The following is a 23937-nucleotide window of genomic DNA, read 5'->3' as shown; positions in this document are numbered from 1 at the left end:
TTATATGTGTCTTTATACACTGAGATTCAAACTTCATCACATTTATTTGTTAATTTATGTTTCATGTTTATACCATGTAAATAATGTAAATATATACATATGTTGTACTTGCTCATACCATGTTAATATAATGTTAATAGATGTATATGCTGTAACATATTCATTGAGAAGATTTAGCATGTTGGTATTTAATCTTTCAATTTTTGTATGTGAATTAAACAATGAGATTCCAACTTCATTACCTTTTTTTGTAAATTATGTTTCATTCTGTACTTGGCTCGTACTATGTAAATAATGTATATAATTGCATATGCTGTAACGCATTCATTAAGACGCTTTATCATGTTGTTGTTTTAATCTGCAATATATTGATCTTTTTATGTGACTTGATATATGAGATTCTAACTTGATCACATTTCTTTGTAAATTTCTATTTCATGTTGTACTTTGCTCTTGTTAATATTGAACCTTCTTTTGATAAGTTATAATAATTAGATAAAACAGAAAATAGCAACACATTAAATGTATTTGAATTTTGAAAAAGTTAAATGAATTCGTCATATTCTCTGATTTGTTTGATTATGTGATAATTTATACTATACTTCTCTTGTGTTACATTGCCTATTTACTAAGATGTGAAATATTTATATAATAAATTTTAAACCTTTTTATCTGTTGTTTATTATAGGAAACACAAGACATTTCCTTTCCGATCAAGTAAGGCCCTTTCCGATCAGCGCTTTTATTCACTAATAGGTTTTCTGTCTTTAGTTCATTTAAAATCTATAATATATATATATATATATATATAGAGAGAGAGAGAGAGAGAGAGAGAGAGAGAGAGAGATAGATAGATAGATAGATAGATAGATAGATATTTCTTAATCTATTCTTTATAATTTCCAATAATAAACATAAAACAGGCCCTTTCCGATCATGTTAAGCCCTTTCCGATCAGCGCGCTTTATGTACTGGCGCGTATATTGACAATAATTCATTTAAAAGCCAAAAATTGATATTTTTTTTACCGTATGTTCTTTTCTTTTTGTTATGATAAATGAAATATGAAGAAATAAAAAAACAATTTTCAATAATAAACATATGGCAGGCCCTTTCCGATCATGCTAAGCCCTTTCCGATCAGCACGGTTTATGTCTTGACCTGTATTTTGTCCATAATTCATTTAAAAATCGAATATGGATATTTTTTTATTTCCTTTTTCATTTGTTAAATGAAATGTGAAGAAATAATAAAATAAGTTCCAATAATAAACATAAAGCAGGCCCTTTCCGATCATGTTAAGCCCTTTCCGATCAGCGCGGTTTATGCCATGACTTGTATTTTGTCTATAATTCATTTAACAATAACATATTGATAACTTTTTTTTCTTAATTTATTTTCTTTTATTATGCCATAATGAAATATGAAGAAATAGTTAAATAAATTCCAATAATAAACATATGGCAGGCCCTTTCTGATCATATTAGGTCCTTTCCGATCAAATATCACGGAAAGGGCCCTTTCCGGTATCTAGTCATGCCCATTATAACGTGTACGGCCGTCCTTAAATCAAAACATGTATATCCAATCACATTTTCTTTTTCAAGAACTATCATAGTTCCACCAAAATATCGGATGAAAAACATGAATAGTGATACTTTATTGAAGCAATTTTCGTTTGATGAGATGACCCCCTGTTCACATCGTTGGCATGGCGGGAGAAATTCATTTCATAAACCTTTTTAATACACATAAAATGTAGCAAATTTTGTCAAAATGTATAATGGAATACTGTAAATTCAGTAAAAATATACCATTCTGAAAAAAAAAATCACTTTTTGGGCTTGTTTATATGACTGACCGGTCAGGATGGACAAACATAACCTTATTCCCAGATATACACTTACCTCATTTTCATTAAGTTCCCTGTACTTTTTGAAATGGTGGTCTCTGACCTATACCAATTAAAACTCCTTCGTAAAAATACAAATGCACGCATTAAAAGTCCATATTAGTTAATATAAAAATTAAGACTCCTGCATAACTTTTAATGTAAAAATACAAGTACACGCGTTAAAACTCCGGCATAATAAACTCTTTTTTTCCATTTTTTCTACCAAGTTTTCAATATGAAATATGTGCAGATATGCACAAGAGAGTTTATCACGTAATAATTGTTTTACCGGCAGTTTGACACGATGCATAAGCCAGATTGTTACAAACCTATTGAATATAAATTTCAACAAAAGAAAATATGTACAGAATTTCACACGTTCTTGCAAAACATTTATTTAGTTGATAGATTTCGACCAAGCATGAAAAGCTTTCTTATCAAATTAGCGATATAGATAAATAATAAAATTTATATAACATAAGTATTTTAAGATGTATACAGTAATATATTTGAATGGATATAATGGCTATTGTCTGTATAATATAACCCCAACTTGTGCATTATATGAGCCGTGCCATGGGAAAACCAATATAGTGGCTATTGTCTGTATAAAATAATCACAACTTGTGCATTATATGAGCCGTGCCATGGGAAAACCAACATAGTGGGTTTGCGACCAGCATGGATCCAGACCAGCCTGCGCATCCGCGCAGTCTGGTCAGGATCCATGCTGTTCGCTGACGGTTTCTCTAATTGCTATAGGCTTTGAAAGCGAACAGCATGGATCCTGACCAGACTGCGCGGATGCGCAGGCTGGTCTGGATCCATGCTGGTCGCAAAGCCACTATGTTGGTTTTCTCATGGCACGGCTCATATATATTTTTTTCCTGCAAACACAAGATATTGAAAAATTAAAAAAGAAACTAATGAAAAAATGTTTCAAACTTTTGAGGTGCGAAGATTGTTGCACGCATTAAAGTGAAGAAGGGCCCTAGTTTTACAAATGAATCAACATTATGCTACTGCATAACATAATAATAAATTTATTTACATTTTAGGTAATTACAAATTTATGTAAAAGTGAATAAATTTATTACTGTCATTACACGAGTCCATGTTTTTCAATATTTTTTCGATATTTCGTCGATGATTTTCCCCCTATATTTGGTCGTGTGTCGGTATTTCACCAGTTTGGCGATGTCTGTCCTGCCTAATTATAAACATTAATCTGTTCTGTGTTACCTTATTTCTCTGTACAAGCACGATAGTCTCGCGGTCTGCCATAAACATTATTTATATCTATGCAAATGTGTCCTCTTTTATGGACCCCTGAACCTATCCGAACTGAATGAAAACACAGAATACACCACTCTGATATTATTTTGTAAAACTTAAGAAAAGATGTACTAAATAGACTAAAGAATCACAAGGAATGTGGCCTTTATTATTTGAATACGTGTAATCGTATTATTCGAATGTAAAATCTGTTTGTTCGGTTGCTGGTTTCTGCTATGTCATGTTGTCATGTTGGTCGAGCGAAAAAACAACACGACACACAGAGATAGTATCATTCTATTGTGTCGGTTGCGTGAAGATACTAAAATACAACAGCTCGACAAATAAAGAGCGAAAAATCGAAAATTTCGTACCCGCCAATACAGAAATTAGGCAAATCATGTCGAGTTGGAGACCTTTATTTGTCTATATTTTGTGTAAAATCTGTTCAGATGTCGTACTGTCTTCACCACGACAACACCACAGAATGACAACTCGACAAAGCAGAAAATGTTCGTGTTGCCGAGTAAAATAAAAGAGCGTCTGAACTTTTTAGAGTAAACATGTTGTGGTATACCGGTGCAAAGATTGAGTTACGGGACGTTTATTTTTTTATTATTTTTTTTTAAATAAAATACCCAAAATGTGTCCATGTGCAAATGTAAAGGCGCAAAATATTACTTATTCTACAACGACTTTCATAATGCATATGTTATCAAAATAAATACCTATTACATACAATCTAACAGGCACCCATAAAACTTGAGGTAAATGTTAATAACGTGTTAGCATTAACATGAAAATATATTCGTTTTCTGGTAAAGCATGCACTTAAATATATATGAGCCGTGCCATGGGAAAACCAACATAGTGGGTTTGCGACCAGCATGGATCCAGACCAGCCTGCGCATCCGCGCAGTCTGGTCAGGATCCATGCTGTTCGCTAACAGTTTCTCCAATTCCAATAGGCTTTAAAAGCGAACAGCATGGAGCCTGACCAGACTGCGCGGATGCGCAGGCTGGTCTGGATCCATGCTGGTCGCAAACCCACTATGTTGGTTTTCCCATGGCACGGCTCATATATATTTGAATTGAGGTTGTCATGCAGTCACTACTGATCGTCCTATAAGAAAAATGTACGCTTTACATTTCCAGCTTTAACCTTTGAAATAAATGTTATCCTTTAAAATCCTAACAAAATTCATCTTCGCATTTAAAATCAACCAAATGCCATATAACGAGAAACTTCAACGCCCAACAATAAACACTTTGTCAATTGTTTTTACAACTCATTAAGTGCAAATTATTTCACAAAGGTACTGTAAGGACTTATTTGAACGGTTATAGACATATGTCCATCCAACCGTAGCCATGTCTATTCTTCTAACGATACGTCATATTATTACATACTCGTTTCTATTCCCCGTTAAGTTACACTGGTACCGGAAACGTCAATATTTTTCCATATACTGACGCCTGAATTTCATATCGGGTGCGTGACGTTATTCAGTGTGTGTTGCTGCACTATTTTTTTTCTATTTAGTTCAGTATTGTCAATCCTATTCAGGTTATTGAACATATATATGATATTTACATGATATTTACATGATATTTATACATGTAGATGCGTATGTAATAAAAAGGTTATCATCTTTGCATCGGGAAATATGCACTCGTTCTTTAGCGGAAGAATATTGCGCATCTAAAGTCGCGCAATATTTTCGCTGAAGAACTTGTGCATATTTACCGATGCAAAGCTAATAACCTATAATTATCTTTGCATTGGGAAATATGCACTCGTTCTCCAGCGGAAGAATATTGCGCTCCTAAAGTCGCGCAATATTTTCGCTGAAGAACTCGTGCATATTTCCCGATACAAAGCTAATAACCTATAATTATCTTTGCATTGGGAAATATGCACTCGTTCTTCAGCGGAAGAATATTGCGCTCCTAAAGTCGCGCAATATTTTCGCTGAAGAACTCGTGCATATTTACCGATACAAAGCTAATAACCTATAATTATGATGAGATGCACCATAATTAGTAAAGTTGTAAAGTTGCAATATGGGTACAAATACTACATATAAGGCCAGGTTTCATTTCTCACTGAACGAAGTTTTAAGTCCTCAGCAAACTGCAATTGGCGAAAGGAAGATATTTTAATAGTTGCGTATCAAAATGCTATTACCGCTTTTTCCAGTCTGCCTTATTTTCACGTTGTTTTTTTTTGGTTTTTTTTTCTTTTTGCAATCGCAATGGTAAAACTAAAGTAATATTCCAACATTTATGCTGTAGCAAACATGAAAAGCAAAACAAATCATATGTAAAAGACAACTTAATCCAGAATTCAGACTTCTTAGGATTCAAATTAGTAAATAACTAAATATATCCAAATTTCACTATATCAAATGATCTCAACTTATCACCTGACTATACCCTCTTTGCGTCTATATTTCTTAAAGTTAGATTTTAAGATCGATTCCATGAGTATTTGCAACACAATACAATTCTACTGGAAACTTCATAATATACATCCATACACTTTCAAAATTTCAATTATTCTGAACATTTGCTTTGAAATTTCCTGACACATAAAATGATCCGTTTACTTGAATTATGTTCATGATTTCCAACGTTTTCCATTAAGGTATTTCACTTTAAGTAGATGAAAATGGGTTAATAAAATTTTATAACTTTACCATACACTCCATTACAAGATGGCTATCATATTTAAACGTGACCGTTGTTTAAACAGAGATAGAAGAGTAACAATGTTTTGCCGAAAGACTTACAGATGTAAGGCCCTTAAGCAATATAAACAATGTGCTGAACGAAACAGACAAAAATAAAACGTAACAGTGCAAGCTTTTATTGTTTTGCGTCAAAAATAATCGCATTAAATATTTTTATCTCAGTTTGTCAAAACAAAACAAGTTGCATCCTTGGCGTCTGGCTGGACTTAATTTTAGGTATCTGTTCTTATACTTTCAGTTATTTTTAAATCATCTCTAGACTTGTTTGATTCAATAACTGTAAAAGCTTTGGCATTCTGTAAGAAAGTTGCATCATGCGAGATCAAGAGGCTTAAACATCCAACTTACGAGAGTAATATTTTACAACTGTATTCCTTTGAGAGAAGCAAATCTTGTTACAGAGAGTCCTTTTTGTATTTTTTTTCCTCAATATAGTTTGCTTTCTTTACACGATCATACTTGAAAACGTACACTTCTTGAGTGTTAAGGGGTCGACAAACATTGAGTGCACTTCAAAATGTATTTTGTATTTTTGTATAGTTTTCACAGATTACACAAATGACAGCTTTTTTATTTGTCCAGATGGTTTTTGGTTTCTGGCTATAAGCTAAGCACGCTTAAAGTTCACAGTATTTGTAAAGGCTTTTCAAGACATCACCGAAGCAATGTGTATACCTACCCGAAACACCGTCTTACTTATGAGTATCATTATCTAAAGAACATGTAAACGTAAAACATTATGCAGTTTACAGCTACTAAATTAAAATTCTTAATGTCTTGAGTTCATTTTGGATTATGATACAAAACAAACTGTATATAGTATTCTACAGCTGAAGCGCTTCGTTTAACATACAGGAAAATGGATATCGGTACCACATCGATAGACTTTCTGGATGTTAAGATGTCTGATTTATCTAAGTCTAAGGCTTTCGATTTGATATCGTATTCTTCATGTTATGACTGACCTATTTTCGATACTTCGAAACTTGACTTTATGTGAACTTTGATCTCTCGTAAAAATAAATTTAGGACAGTTACCAAATATTGACATCCGTTATCAGTGATCTATTTGTATTGGCTTTACATTGTGACCATAAATTACGCCAAAATGCCTGTCACTGAGGGTACCTTGCTCCAAAAAATTCAAAATACAATGTATCGAAGTTTTTGAAACAAGACACATTTATAAATCTTAAAGCTCATAATGAATCTTATTTTTTGATAGTTCTGTTTCAGTTTAATAAGTAAACTCAGACTACTTTTAATGAAAATAAACCCAACTTTATAGAATTCTAAATGTTGTTAAACAAATGCCGAGCCAACGCAATGATTCATCTTGTGTTAGCAATATTTATTTACGATGCCTTGCCTATATACATGTACTTCCTTAATATTAAAAAAAAAATGATCCGCGCCATGAGAAAACCAACATAGTGCGTTTGCGACCAGCATGGATCAAAACCAGTCTGCGCATCCGCGCAGTCTGGTCAGGATCCATGCTGTTCGGCAATGGTTTCTCTAATTGCAATAGGATTTGAAAGTGACCAGGATGGATCCTGATTAGACTGCGCGGATGCGCAGGCTGGTCTGGATCAATGCTGGTCGCAAACGCACTATTTTGGTTTTCTCATGGTGCGGCTAAAATATTGACGTCAATTTAGAGGAAATCTGTCTACCCGAGTACGTGTAAATAAAAGTTACACGGCACTATACTATCAAATACTTAAACAAAATTATCGATTCCTTGCCTATATATACGTCAGTGTAATCAGGGGTCACACTGGGATTTTTTTTCTCTGAGCCACTGCTTTTTCCGAAGATAAAATTATGAGGACAACAACGGTGAAGCGCATAGCATTGACGTTCTTGTAGGACTATATTATATGTACCAAAGTACTCATACTACTCAAGAAATTAATGTAGTTATTACATATGTCTTAGTAACCCTAAAAATTAAAAAGCTATTTATAAAATCAATTTGTGTTTCTTTCTAAAATTATCATTTTTATAAACATTGCAATTTACATGTAATAAAAAAAAATCTGAAAATCACATTTAAAATAAAGATGTCAAAAAAGAAAAAAAAATGTTTAAAAAAAAAAGTGTCTTATTTTGCACATTGCCTATAAGTGGGTGGGGTTCGATGCCTTCGCATGTTTTATTCTCGGAAAATACTTCAAAATAAGAGCTCCTTTTGCAACAGTTGTCATATTTTTCTTAAATGTAGACTTTTTATTGGCTTTTTATTAAGATTGCACTAAAAAATCTCGCCAGAAATGACAGAAATATCCGAAAATCACGGTCGCGAAAACGGGTGACAAATTCGGAAAACGTAAGTTAGAATTAAATATTTGCTAAAATACCTATGTTTTATTGCTTTTCTATCATCTTAGCTATTCAATACTTACAATTTCTGCATGTCAAAAGCATTTTTATTTGTTTTTGCCCAAACTAACCCTCGGCAATCACAAAATGATGATTATAATTATCTAGTTTGTTATTCAATAATCTAATTATCGCAACTGCCTGATCAAATAAGAAAAATGCAAATTGGCTCCCTCCCTTTCAATAACAGATGTTGTGTCTACACAGATTATCGATTTTTCACACCTTTTGGTTCGTAAAACTGGCAATATTCGTAGTTTTGCAGACAGACATAGCTTCGGACCATTTTCGCCAATTAGAAAATTTCGGAGCCACATTTAATTTTTTGTCGCAAATGGCTGAAGTGGCGATCGACAGCGTGACCCCTGTGTAATGGAATGTTGCTTCAAAACAGTTGCAGGGCAGGAACTAGAGCTCTGCCGGGACTAAACGTCAAATATTTGAATAAAATTGTAAATATTCGTTTTTGGATTGGTCTTTTACAGTATTCTTTAAAGGATGAACGCACCCTTCTAATCACTTAAATTTAAACAGTAGTCGAATCTTCCTTTCGTTTGTTCGTTCAACATTTCAAAGAAAAGTGTACTTATCACTGAGTCCGGTTATGTACTTCATCTAAAGTATGCTGTTATTGTTGTATTCTGTTGTATTGTTTATACATGTCTAAAAACATGCTATATTCAATTAGAAACCTTAAAGATAAAAGTTTGTTATATAAGTCTAAAAAAGCAATGTTTTTATCTCAATAGCTGCCATAAAAGTAAACCATTGAAACACATAGTACGACATACAATGATACAGATACTTTCATTTACGTCAGAAAGAGAACACATATGTACCATAATTATAGTTTATCATACGAAGAAATTAAAAAGTGCGCGTACATGTAGTAGGTTGCAAATACAGAATCACTAGGGCGGTATGGGAATATTTTTGTTTTTTTCCGCTAGGCATATAAGCAAGAAATAATTGCATATGTGGGGGCACAAAAAAGATAATTTGATGAATATATGAGCCGCGCCATGGGAAAACCAACATAATGGGTTTGCGACCAGCATGGATCCAGACCAGCCTGCGCATCCGCGCAGTCTGGTCTTTTGAAGCCTACTGGAATTGGAGAAACTGTTAGCGAACAGCATGGATCCTGACCAGACTGCGCGGATGCGCAGGCTGGGCTGGATCCATGCTGGTCGCAAACCCACTATGTTGGTTTTCTCATGGCACGGCTCATATGTTATCCGTGCAGTCTGTTGCCGACCAGTACACTAATACTATAGGTACTAAAGCACTGTATAAGGGTATACAAATCAAATATGGCTTGATTAGCATAAGGGTTTCTGATATAAAGTGAATGTCTTCTTATACATGCATATAACGTAAGATAATGAAGTTTAACCTATATCATTTTAATCAGTATATTCGCATACATATTTTTAAGAACCGAAAAAAAAAAAAAAAAAAAAAACACAATGACATTTTTTAACTCTAACTTACTAAACGCGAAACCAGCATTTAACTCAGCCTTCCTATTTACGCAGAAACGAAAAATACTAACAAAGAAATTCGTACAATGCATTTAAGAAAACAGCAGAATAATTTCCAAGTATGAACTGAATTGGACATGTATCGGGGGTAAAGTGTAAACCATTCAATACACAGACTAGGAGAGGAGATGCTTTAAAACCGTGATTTGAGCCGCACCATGAGGAAACCAACATAGTGCGTTTGCGACCAGCATGAATCCAGACCAGCCTGCGCATCCGCGAAGAGCATGGATACTGACCAGACTGCGCGGATTATTTTCAGACTCACTACATTTTTTGTCTCCAAAAAGGCAACATCTAGGATTTAATTGCATTTTTCTTGTAAATGACACAATTATAACACAATCTTTCAAAGTCGTCATGTCATTTCCGTATTGTATAACAAAGATCATACAGTTATTGTTAATGGGTTAATTGTATTAATGTACAAAATATATGTCATTATACATCTCTTGTCAGTTGTGTAACAAGACATTTAACAAGGTTTTACATGTATTTTACAGTATGTTACGTAAATAATTACATGAAACCATTGTGCTTTGCTTCCATCTTTTATACAAAAATAGCGACAAAAATTACAGTGCCACAGAGGGACACCAAGTGCATGTATTACAAGGAATGAAAAACACTCTGTTATGTAGAATTTACTAATTGCACAAGAAAGCAAAAGCTTCTGAAAGTAAATGTAATTAATGGTACTAAATGAAGGGCATTGCTATATATAGAATGATTTTATGGGCTTAATTGCGTGATATTTCTTCAGAAGTTCTTTCAAATCTAGTTTTGCCACAAATAACTATGCCAGGGGAACTAGAGTTAATGCATCACATCAGTTTCTGTAATAAACCAGTGATAATGAATTACTTCCCTTTAATACGTATGTCCTGCATTATCTAAGTGCCTACTGCTTATCTCTTCTCTACTGATGCATTACTTATTTAGGTAATTCATCAGAGATAAGTCTAAGAGATAATTCTATACTATTCTTAATGATAAACCAGAGATAATGTTAATAAATCAGAGATGATGCTATATTTCCCTTTAAAGCCCTGCTCCGCGGCTATTCAAATTCTATTGTGTGTATGTAACCCATGATTACACTAGGTAACAGTTAACGGTCACGCGCCACACTTTATTTCATAGTTCATAGTCAGGATTTTCATGTTTTTTTCAGTGACAATTTAAGGTTAAAAGGTAGGACTGGAGCAGGTCTTTAATGATAAACCAGAGTAAATGTATTACTTCCCTGTATGATAAATCAGAGTAAAACGAAACTTACCAGAATAAAAAACACTGTAGTCAACCTCAAGCGAGATCGCTTATAGTTTGTTTCGCCAAACTAACTTCTTAAGAATATAGTGGGTTGGAGTAGGGGACGGGGCTGGGGAGGCATGTAACATTTAGATTAACATGGTAAAATTCAAAATATCTTGACTCAATAAAGACTTAATTTTCAAAAGTTAACTGATGGTAAATCTAATAAACAGATGCAAACTGCATAATATTATAATAAACGCCGTCTAAATTTGCTTGGTATCACGTACGAACAAAATGACATAACTTGTTTTCTACTGCAACATTAGTGTTTTTTTTTAGATGAATTGACATAATAATTATTACTACTGTCATTTATGGTTGTCATGAAACCTTTTTTTGTCTTATTTAGCTACGTTGTTGCGTAAACATATTTTAAACTGATTTTATATACGTACAAATTATACGTGAACAACATAATGAAATATTAATGAATGAGTAATTATTTTAGAATTACATCATACCGTATTAAACTGCGGTAGGCTAACAGATTATACAAGCATTTTCTTGTAAAATGACTAACTCATTGCTTTGTCATCTCGCCAAATAATTGGTATTTCCTGATTTTATGCAAAATGCCTGAACATACATAAGTTACTTTATAGAATGCCTTATTGGTAAACAAGTTTAATTCACTCCTAAGAATTATCTGTGAACAAAAAATTAGACATAATGCATAATGATTAAAACAGGAATTTAATAATACAATATGTAAAGTGAGAAAATGACAGTTTTGTTCTCTCAAAATTTTCTGAAGATTACACACAAGTCAATTGTAACGCTATAAATGGTAAATGATATTCCAACGCTATCCAAACAAGTATATTTCATTGCAGTTGAGGAAGGTAAATACTTTCAAGTAATACGTTACGTATTTGCGAAATATAAAAATAGAAAGAGTTCGAATAGTTTTCTGTCGAGCCCGCTTGCGGTGATCTCGATATAGTCGCCACTTTTGGCGGTTCGGTTATGTGCGTGCATGCGTCTGTGCGTGTGTGCGTCCGTGCTTCCGCCCGATTTTGTCCGGACCATAATTTTGACATGCATGGACCAGTCTTGTTTATATTTGGCATGAATGCTTACCTCAATGAGAAGGCGTGTCATGAGTAAACCCCATGTTCCTATCTCAAAGGTCAAGGTCACAGCTGGAGGTCAAAGGTCAAATTGATGTTTGTCCGGAGCATTTCTTCTTCATGCATGGTGGGGTTTTGATGTAACTTGGCATGAATGTTCACCATTATGAGATGGAGTGCCATGCGCAAGAACCAGGTCCCTATGTCCAAGGTCAAGGTCACACTTGACAGCTGGCGTGCTCGACATTCTGCCCGTGGGCATACTTGTCTTGAACTTACACAATCCTTTGGAGCATAGCTCGCCGCTCTTTTTGTTTGTACTTCCATTTCACTCTATTGCAAGTAGATTGTAATTCTTGATGAACATTCCCTTGACAATAAATGACCGAAATTAAGGTCTAGACTATAAAATGCTTCATTTTCTGTTCACTTTTATTGAATCAATAAGATAATATATACAAGGCTGCTTTCTATCATAACAAAAAGCTCTACAAATTTTCAGCGGTACAGTTTAAAGCTAAATGCATCATTGCATTTCAAAAATCATATCTTATGAAATGCTCAAACTATCTTATATAACTACGCAGTCAACTCAGTTAATTTTACCTTTTCAATTGGTGAAGGGGCGTGAGAACACTGCGTACTATATATAATCAATAATTCTGGTTATCTCCCTTTAATATCTGAATACAGCATTTTATGGATACATGTAACATATTTAGGACTTAAAGTAACCTATAAATTAAATTAGCTTGAACTTCTGTGCTAGGACTGTTTAAATGGTCAAATGTTTGAACCACTTGTTACACCATGGTCTAGCTCTGTCAGGCCAGGAAGTGATCTAGCTGGGTTTTTTTTTCTCTAAAGGTACGTAGTACCCAGTATCCGACCCGTGCAGGAAGGCCTCAATATGTTCCTTTTCAATTATCATAATATTAGCTGTTGGTTTCGTTGTTATGATCTTTGGGTCTCCTATTTAAGATTATTTCATGATGCACCAGTTACATGCACATTGCGTAAGAAAACATTACGTGAATATTTAACGTTGCCTAATCGTACGATATAACCAAATTTCCATTCAGTGAAGCTTAAGATACGACATGACGCATGCTATTACTCATCTTTTAGATCAAAGGTATATATTTGTTTTTGGTCTCCTTACCAACGCTATCAATGTGTCCAACATCTTTATTTGATCGTTATTAAGATCTTAAAATTAAAATTAGAATGTACATTGCGGTAACATGTGCGGTGATTTCAAATCGATACTAAGGTCTTATATTATGTTAAAAAGTTAACTTTGAGATATTGCGGAAATATATTTAAAAAAAAATAACAATTGGTCTTATATAGCAGTTAACCGCAATAAGTTACAGTTTCGAAAAGTGATACTGAATCTTTCTAGTAATATCTTCTTTGTTTTCACTTCAAGGTATCAAGTTTGATCTACTAACTATACATGTATATTAGTCACTGATCTCGTGATGCTAAAGAAACGAAAAAATAAAATAAAAGGATAAAAATACACATTTATAACACTTAAATCAACTATTTGCATTTGGAAAGACTATGGACAAATGTTTTGAATTATATAATATATATGGCATTTAAACTGTTAAAACAGAAATACTAGTATATGTAAAACGTCCTATTGCAAAAACAATATGTTCTCTCCTAATTAGGACTTTTTGAAGAATCTAGTTTCGGTTGCTGGTTTTTTTTTTATAAGCCTGACCTGGAAGGTTAATTTGATCCCTTGTTTTATCAGGTTTTATCAATTATCCTGTTTTATAATTTTATCTTCTTAATTTGTACATGTTCACTGAAAGTCCACCAATTAGAATATTTATCCACATACGCACACGAGGGAAAAAACAGATAACAAAAATATGAGATGGCATGCAGACCAGCCTTAAACAACAGATAAAAAAGCATGCAGAGGACGTGAATGGTTGGGTAAGTGTAAACTCAATTCGAAAATAACTGCGGTTTTATCTATGGTTTTGTTATAATCACATTTTTTAAGGGTAAGACCCGCATGGTTATTCTTGCCTATCCTTTCTTTGCATCAGTATATAGCTACAGCTGTGACCAAACGATGGTTTCGACAAAATGTGGTCAAAATGTTTAAAAACCGAAATAAAGTTTGAATCCCTAAAACTGACATACGTTACGTGAAATTTTGGTTTCTAACTACATACAAACTCAACCTTTTTAACGAGTTTGACTGAATTTGGTCGCATTCATTATAGGCCTCTCAGACTTTCTGACAGACTAACTATGTAATGACCAGTATTCAACTACGTCAGTTTAAACTATCAGAATTATGCAGTGCATAATATTTTCCTGTCATGACACAATTTAATGACTTGAATACCTATACAAGGTGACTGTCTATCCATATGTTACATATACATGAATACATGCAATGTATATTAAAGAAAACAAGCAAACAAATAAATAAGTAACATGACCTGAGTCCTCTAACCTAAGGTTGCATCTATCCGTGTCCGTGTACGTGTGTTATAATCTTGCATTTCATGTGCAGCAACATAGACAAATGCATATTTTCCTTTTCCGACAATAATGTATTTAGTATCATAATTTATGGCATAATTCTACTTTAAATCTCCCGTTAAACTAGAACAATAATCTTCTTAACAGGCTACACAAACACTTTAAATAAACACTTGATCTTGATTTTGGAACGGCAGCTAAAGGTAAATGCCTTACCTACTTACATGTGTACACGGTGCCTTAATCACGTACTATTAATGAAACAAAAACAGTTTACTTACTGTTTCTCAAATACGAAATTACTTCTATTCGCAGTTGATGAAGACGCAGCAGTCGGTGTAAGGAATATCTCATCCGACAATGCCGGCGACGTCACCTCAAATCTTGGCGATGTTGTTGAGCTGTTATCCGAACCCGACAGAAACCGTTTGATCTTCTGTCCATAGTTCGTTACGTCGAATTTCGGCACATAACGTGTGACGTCGGCACGGTCGGGGAATCTGAATGCTGATATATAGTGATTTACTCCGTTCGTCAACATTATCCTATCCGTTTTTCTGTTAAAACAAATATTGTCTGAAATTAATTAATTAACTAACTTTTTTCGTATAGTATTATAATTGTTCAACTATATTACATTAATGAACACGTTTCTTTTATCTCTTTATTGTGACACAAGTGTATATAAATCATTTATTAGATGTTGTCGTCATAACTGATTGAGAACTGCACGAACTTCTTCAGCTTAAAATCCACCTTTTGCTGTATTAAATTAATCTAATGTAGTACACGCAAGTAAATGCAAAAGTTTATATAAATATAATCTTTATTGCACTTTTAATTGCAGAAATAAGTTATGTAAATACTTAAGACACACACTGATATCATACATCCATCTATCATGAGATTTAAAATTAATTGTTGGTTTTAAAGCATACAGGAAGTTCACACTTCAGAACAAATTGATCTGACCTGTAAGTCACTTACTACTTTTGGGAAAGGTTCGGCGTACTTTATAAAGATACAGAACACGGCCGAATCGTGTGAGAAAATAAAACAATTAGATACACACACAAAAGTAAATATTTCAATGTCTAGCGATGTTAAGCTCGCTCAAGTATTTCCTGTTTTATTACGTCAACTTTGTCACAACACATTAATACCTTACGTTACTAAACACAAAAACGCTGAAGAGACATATCTACTTATGAACAAATCCTTGAGTTGATAAATTCTAAAATAATTTCATTGATTTATAAAAATGTATCAATTATTATAAGTATCCAATGATTGTTGATATTTTGAAAAATCCATACTCAAGTAGTCCTACTTACTGGTGTTAAGGCCATAAATTAGTTCACTCTTTATGACTCAACCAACTTAGTATAGCAATCTTTTTTGATGGTACAAATTTCAAATGTGTACTTACATACGATTAAGATTTTGCTGAATGTTTTTGTATTCACAGACGCTCTTTTCAAACAAAGTGTGAATGAAATCGTGCTTAAATTTAAAAATCCGACGGAAGATGTTGAAAATATCCAGCTCTTTGGTTTGAATAAATCGTCGCCTTATTTTCACAATGCCGTGACTAGCTTTTTGATAGTTTTGGGACACGACCTACAAGGATTTGAGTGTCAATGACTATACACTACTTTACAGCCCTGTGGAACTAAAATTTAGCCTGTTTATTTTAGTTCTACAAGGCCACAAATTCACCATCATACGGAGGTCATAGAGCCATACCTAATAACACTAAAATCTCAGTTTTGCCAAAAACAGACTAACCAAGGCGACGAAATCTCGAAATACTTTTTAATAACTTAAATTCCACTTGTCAGGTATAGTAGATATGATATCTACATTTATCTATTATCTCATTCCTTCCTATTATCTCATTCCTTCCAGAATAATGGCACGTTCCTGTCACTCCCAAATGTACACGGTAATTATAATACGAATAACAACCTTCTTTAAAATCATATGCACTGGTTATACGTATATGTATTTCATTTCCAACTTCTCATTCAATTTAATTCCATTTAGTTAACAGTCAGTCTTGTGACAGTTTATATTTTATGACAATGCAATGCACAGTTATTTAATAAAAATGCCATGAAATATAATATAGCAATGAAAGTATTCTATTTCAAAGTACGCATAATACAATGTATATAAAATGGCAACTTAGAACGATAATTATGGTGAAAGTCTACATTTTCTATGTTAAATCACGCATAAAAGTGTACATTACACCATCAATGTTTATCTTTACTCGTAATAAAATGAAACGAAAGAAATAGCATAACCTTTCAGCATTTGATGTAATTGAGCCGCGCCATGAGAAAACCAACATAGTGCGTTTGCGACCAACATGGATCCAGACCAGCCTGCGCATCCGCGCAATCTGGTCAGGATCCATGCTGTTCGCTAATGGTTTCCCCTTATTGTAATAGGCTCTGAAAGCGAACAACATGGATCCAGACCAGACTGCGTGGATGCGCAGGCTGGTCTGGATCCATGCTGGTCGCAAAGCGCGGCTCAATTATTGAGTGACACTATGTTAGACTTTGCGACCAGCACTGATCCAAATCAGTGCACATCCGCACTGTACGTTTACCAATGCAACTGATTAGACTAGCACCTAGACTATGATATATATATTTTTTAATTCTATTTTTAAAATTGTGAATGTAGCCAGTCTAAATCATATGTCCAGTATCATGATAATATTACAACCAGTCTGCACAAATCTCTAAAATAGACTTGCACTTGTCACTATCACATAAAATGAGAGAAAATTACAAAAATATGACAAATTCTTTATTTTCGGTCTAGTGGCTAGTCTAGCAACTGATAATCGATACGGATGTTTTACTTGTTCGTAAGCTTATTTATAGTCGTCACCGGTGACCCATGTTTGCAACTCTTCCAGAAGACTGTTAGTACTGTTAGTAGGAGGATAGTGCAAGATACAAAGGCGCTCCAATTCCAACCACTTCTCTGGTTCTTTTGCGTGCCAGGTGTAAAGCACCCATACGCGGGACTCTTATCCCAGTGTTAGTAAGTTTTAGTTGGAGGAGCGGGCACTCGAATTCACGACCCCTGATTTCGTAGTCAGACAGTGTTACCAATGACCACTGCGTCCGCTATCTGTACACGGATGTGCCGGTGGACCTTAATTACTAATATGATTCATACTGGTAGCAACGCCCTATCAACCTTAGTTTTCACTAAGCGGTGCTCAAAATTTTATTGTTTCATCATGTAGGTTAAATTAAGTTATATTTGATCTGAAACCCTTCGTTATATTCACTAAACCTCAAATAGGTAATTTCCAGTAGAGTGGTATAGACAGGAGGTTATTATGAATGTATATGTGTCATTTTAGCCCGAAATCTACAACGCTCGAGTTTTATTTTTTAAATGCGAATTGATGGCTATTTAAACTATGAGCGTAGGAAATTAACACCCAACAACTCGCCGCCCATTTATATTTACATATTTAAAATAAACCCACACCTCTGACATGCATAAGCTTGACAAAGCCCCTTCTTACTAGATTAAATAATGTTTATCCATGTATTAACGTACAGTAAGGTCGGCCAGTCAACTTACAAACTTTTACCCGGGTTCTTGTTTGTGGTGTAAAACGAAATCAGAGTCCTTGTTAACTAACAGAGCAAAACACAAATTCTTACGTTGCCATATCGCAAGTACAGCATATGACGTTACTCGTTATTTATGACTCAAGCTTTAAGATAATGAAATAACTTATTAAGTTGTATCCACTCTGATACAACGCTTTATATTTAAGTTTGTTTATAGTCACCACTGCCCATATAGGCGAGTGTTAGTTATTTATGTTTTTGGAAGGTAGTTCAACATATAGAAGATACTCCATTTTCAATTCAGTAATGTGCAAGCTGTAAAATATACAGGGACCTCGATTTAAAGTCACATCCGGAAGGAAGACTATCCGTGTTTTTCAGAAGAGTCAAGCAGGATTTGATCCTATTGGAAGCCATTGCACTATCCACGGAGCTAGAGTATACACATAATTGTAGAAACTGTTTTAATTGATAAACATTCACAAAAGTGTATTAATGACGTCATCAGTCAAAATGATCTGCCATTTTCTGAAATTTCAACATGTCATAACGTTCTTAAAAGTAGATGTTCTTTCAGTGAATTGAATATTATGTACTAAGAGAGAGTTAAATGGATTCATAATCGCACTCTGAATATAGTTATATACGGAAAAGTAACCGTTGCCGGTACATAAAAGCTCATCAAAATTCATAGAGTAGAATTATTTCTATTTCTTTCTTGTTTTCAGCCTTCGACCAGGTTACATCTACAAGTAAACCAAATTAGCACTGTACATACAAACATATAAAACGCTCTCAAATGAATAGACCTTATCTAATGTTGTTTCCTTACAAAAATTGTGAAAGGTTTTACGAACGTGGCTTTCATTGTTGAATATTCATCATTGCTCCCCCTTCACCCCCCACCCCCACCCCTCACCCCATCCCCAACCTTTTGTCTACCCCTTACCCCCACTTTCTTTTTGTATGTGCATATACATGTAATTAAAATGTACTTGTTGGATTCAGGTTGAAGTAGCCCGTCTACTCTATTCTTCCGTTACAGTTTCTTTTTGTTGTGGACCTGCTTTGCGATGCATGGCTCTATGGCTGTGTTTGGGGTGTTCTGTGCTTCCGGGAAATCTACCCTTACCTTTTATTTTAAGACTCCGGTTACCATAATCCAACACACTTTGTTCGATTCCCGAACAGCTTGGTCTGCTTTGCGTAATAGTTGTTTATGGTGGCCATTCATGTACATTTGGGGGAATCTCATACCCAAACGGAAGACTAGGTCTCCCAACAATAATTAAAAACACAACAACTTTACTTCAATTAAAGACATCATGTTATTATTATTATTATTATTATTATTATTATTATTATTATTATTATCATTATTCATATCGGGCAAATGCCCACACAGTGATAAATTTATTACAACTAGCACTATGAATTGTCACTTATTTAAACAGTCAGTGTCAATATGCTTATTTCAATAGATAGATCTTCTGCGGTACCAAATAGGTGACAGATAGATCAGATTCTCCGCGGTACCATATAGGCGACAGATAGATCAGATCCTCCGCGGGACCATATTGGCGACAGATAGATCAAGTCCTTAGAACACTGTTTTCAAATTAAACGTCTGTCCCTGTATTGCGTAAAGCTTCCTATAATTTGTCCTGCTGTCGTTGTGGAGATATGTGGCCGCTAAGTAATTCTGAAGTCGCGATAGTAACACAATTAAGCACATCTGACTGGCGCGTAGTGGAAACTCAAGCTTAAGGTGTTATGTGACAAACGAAGAATAAAAGCTATTTTAAGCCATCCCCTGATTTGCTTGACCCAGTGGACTAATATGGTAAGTTATTAAAGTGTTACATAACACGCAAGATTTGTTACAACATGCACAACCGTGCTACACCATGTACGGACGCGCTACACCATGCGCTAACGTGCTACACATGCACTGACGTGCTACACCACGCACTAACGTGCTACACATGCACTGACGTGCTACACCATGCACTTACGTGCTACACCACGCACTAACGTGCTACACCACACACTAATGTGTTACACCACACACTAACGTGCTACACATGCACAACGTGCTACACTAGTATGCACCAACCGGCTGCAGGGCCCCCCAAAACATTAGCCAAACAACAAGGATTACTCGAAAGACTAAAATATGCACGAGCGAACCTCGAGGTCCTGTAAGATCGTATTTTTAAATTTTGTTGTACGCAGTAACAGGGGAGGCTTAAAATACGTTCACTTTAACACGTTTAATGGTAAAAGATTTACTATTCTAAGATTATCAGTTTTAATGAATTTCGAATAGCTGGAAAATACATGCAACTCTAAAGCTAGAATTTCCTCTGGGCTTCACTTAGCGACTGTGTAAATAGAATAGAGAACTCTGTTCACTCCTCGTAGATCATTTATACATGATGTAGAGATAGAACGTTCCACTACGTTTGTTGATACTCTTGTCTTTCATTAATTTAAGCCCTTGACTTGTGTAATGCTTATTCTCCGGAGCTTGATTCCTCTGCCCTGGGAGTCGTGAAATATTTAGACCGCTTGAATTCATCTTGGCACTGAAATGCAGATAAAATCTCCCGCAGTACTCTTGTAAATACTCAAAATTAGCCAACATAACAATATATAAATGAGGTTTTCGATATTCACAAACAACAAAATAGCGTTATAGATACAAATTTAATAATAAGGGTGTGGTTGGTGGGAATTTTGCTAGTCAGGCATTGGCTTCCTCGTGAAAAGAGGGTGCTTATGACGTCATTATTGATAATGACGACATTATTGATAATGACGACACATTCGGTAATCAGCGTCAGTTTCCGCCGTATTCGCTAAAGCTGTAGTGCTATTCTTATAGTAGAGTATACTCTAAATTATATTTCATTTATTTATGTACTTATTTATTTATTTAACTTCTGTACGATTAATATCTAATCAAAACGAATATCCGTCGCTAAAATAAACCTGGTTATTTTTTAGCAATAACCCTAATTATCTTAATTAACCTTGTTTACTCGCCATGCAGAATATATAAAATTGGTATCTAAAAAGAAGGAACATCTATAAGTGTTTCAATTTGCTTAATCAATTGCCCATTATTAGGAGAATTTCAAATAAACTAATTTCTTACCTGTAACTGGATAATATACCAATATAGACCCAATGGCTTGTGCTTGAGTAAGTGTCTGGGAGACATTTTACACAACAAAAATCTCCTGATATAAACCATGACATTAAAAGTACTTTAGCGATTTTGAAACATATTTATACAGTTCTCATAGCTGATGGACGTTATAACTTCCGGTTCCAGGCACGTGGGCATGGTTGATGTTTATTGTAGCATTTATATCAAAGCCATCCGAAAACCGAACACACAACACGTAATACATAAGAAAACGTAGGTAAGTCTATCAACAGGCATGTTGCTCGAATTGTGAATAATTCAGGTGTCACTTTCTCCATTTATATATCTATTTTATCGTTAAATTTTTCAAGAGCAGAAGTGATTTCCTAACTAGATCTAATAGTGTAATGTTTGCTTAAAGATGATAGGGTTAAAACATCCACAAATAATGGATATCTAAACTAACAGGAAGCAAGAGAGTACCGGAAGCAAATATACACTGCAAAAAGTCAAAATCAATGAAAATACATTATTATGACTATCTCACTTATCAGCATATAACGCTGGCATATTACCTGCCTTAATGCGAATGCTGGCATATAAGCGCATTTAATGCGAACGCTGGCATATAACCGCAATCTATGCGAACGCCGGCATATAACCGCAATCTATGCGAACGCCGGCATATAACAGCAATAACAGCGAATGCTGGCATATAACCTTAATTAAAGTATCGTCCGGCATTGTAAGAATATCTTTCAAACACGTCTTATCTAAACGCTTGCGGCTAAAAATGTATACACATGTTTAGTAAACTGACTACCGTCCAAAATATCACATACTTTGAAATAAGAATATTCAATTTGTTTATTTTATTCACCCCATTTACACAATTCCTGTATTATGTTACCTTATCAAAATGCAAAATAAACGTTTAAATTAACATGTTTCTTCCTCTTATATTTAAGGGCACAGGTTTGCAATATTGACGGAAAAGAGAAAATGACGCTAGACTTTTCGTAAAACGAAATGTTGTGACATTGCAACCTGCAAAAATATTGTAAAAAAAACAGGTCATTGTTTAATACTACATATATTACTATGCAATACAAAGCTCTTCATGGTTTATAGCAACCACACTTGCATCAAAATTTCTAATGTGCCACTTCACTGTGATTTAAATGGATTTAAAGATATTTAAGAATCCATTAGACTAAACAACCTTCTTACAAATAATGATAATTTTTAACAAAACAGAAGGACGGTTTTGAGTAGTTTAGTACCAGACCTCACTTTCAACCCTGTTAACCCTCAACATGTTCCAAAGTCAAAGAACAGTGTAAATAAAAGTTATCCCTGCCAAGATGGATCCGCAGCACACAAAATATTAACAAAGAACCGATATGTAACAAGATAGATTAGTGTAAAATTCATAATAAGCAAACCTGAACAACCAGAAGACAGACACACACATTCAAGTGCCAGACGAAACAGACTAGAAGACAAGTGTTGAAGCAAATCAGTGCCATTGATATTTATAGATTGCCAAGGAGTCATTTACTTGTTCCATCGTTCAAAGCAAAAATGGAGAGCATAACATCCAGTTGTAAAAGAACTGAACATCAAATATGCAATAAGTATGGTATGTCCTAAGAGTTTCAGTTTCACAAATAACAGAATAGTCTTAAAATCAATATCGTACAATATGTGGTGCAAACTAATGTCTGACTACAGAAAACTGACTCAAAGATGAAAAGGAGACAACCCAAGAACTACAGATACAAAAATAATGACAAAGTATATTCCCCATAGGTAGCAAGGTACACTTAGATGCGAAAATTTTTGGCACGGACGGTCTTACATGTAGCGAGTCGCAATATTGCACTTCCCCTATGAGCGAAATTTGGGTGGCTATTTTATAAATTGCGTGCATGTTTTGTGCTTTTAATTAATGGCAAGATCAGGATTCTCATACAAGAATAAAGAAAGTTATCAAAGCGAAAGGTTTACATCATCCATGAAAAATAGCGTGCCAAAATCATCAATTTTGCACCTTTTGAACAGTCTACAATGATCCCGCTGCAAGAATACTGTCCAATTTTATTGCATTTCTTAATTTAATAGTCCTTACTGAACGTCAGGACACAAATGGAATGGGGGCCCATCCAGCTCGTTTTTTCGGAAAATAACGAAAATGTTCCTCAGTATCAATCAACAAGCACAGAACCTTTCCGTGAATTGAATTTTTCCGCGAAATGGTGTCTCATTGATCATACAAAGCTACCAGCAGTTAGTTTTCCAACTGACATCAGAATTTTACATGTATCGGCTGTATAAATTTTCTAAAGAATTAATAATCATTATCTCTCACCTTAATTTACAGACATCCAAAATCACGATGTTCTCTTTATAACAAA

At 34.5% G+C, this 23937-nt stretch overlaps 1 protein-coding gene across 1 annotated transcript in view; it reads right to left on the bottom strand.

Annotated features, from left to right (window-relative positions):
- Nucleotides 1–16343, bottom strand: part of LOC123554359 (cytosolic phospholipase A2-like) — a 67128-nt gene extending 50785 nt beyond the window's left edge. The window contains exons 1-2 of the mRNA XM_045344439.2: nucleotides 16185–16343; nucleotides 15037–15312 (exon numbers count right to left, since the gene is read on the bottom strand). Coding sequence (XP_045200374.1) covers nucleotides 15037–15296 — 260 coding nt within the window. The 5' untranslated portion in view covers nucleotides 15297–15312; nucleotides 16185–16343. The remainder of the gene's footprint in view (nucleotides 1–15036; nucleotides 15313–16184) is intronic.
- Between the last annotated feature and the right edge of the window lie 7594 nt (nucleotides 16344–23937).

The sequence above is a fragment of the Mercenaria mercenaria genome, chromosome 7, assembly GCF_021730395.1.
Source record: "Mercenaria mercenaria strain notata chromosome 7, MADL_Memer_1, whole genome shotgun sequence".
NCBI classification, from domain to species: Eukaryota; Metazoa; Mollusca; class Bivalvia; order Venerida; family Veneridae; genus Mercenaria; species Mercenaria mercenaria.
The sequence above is the reverse complement of the archived record's forward strand: the minus strand, read 5'-3'. Positions and strand labels throughout refer to the sequence as shown.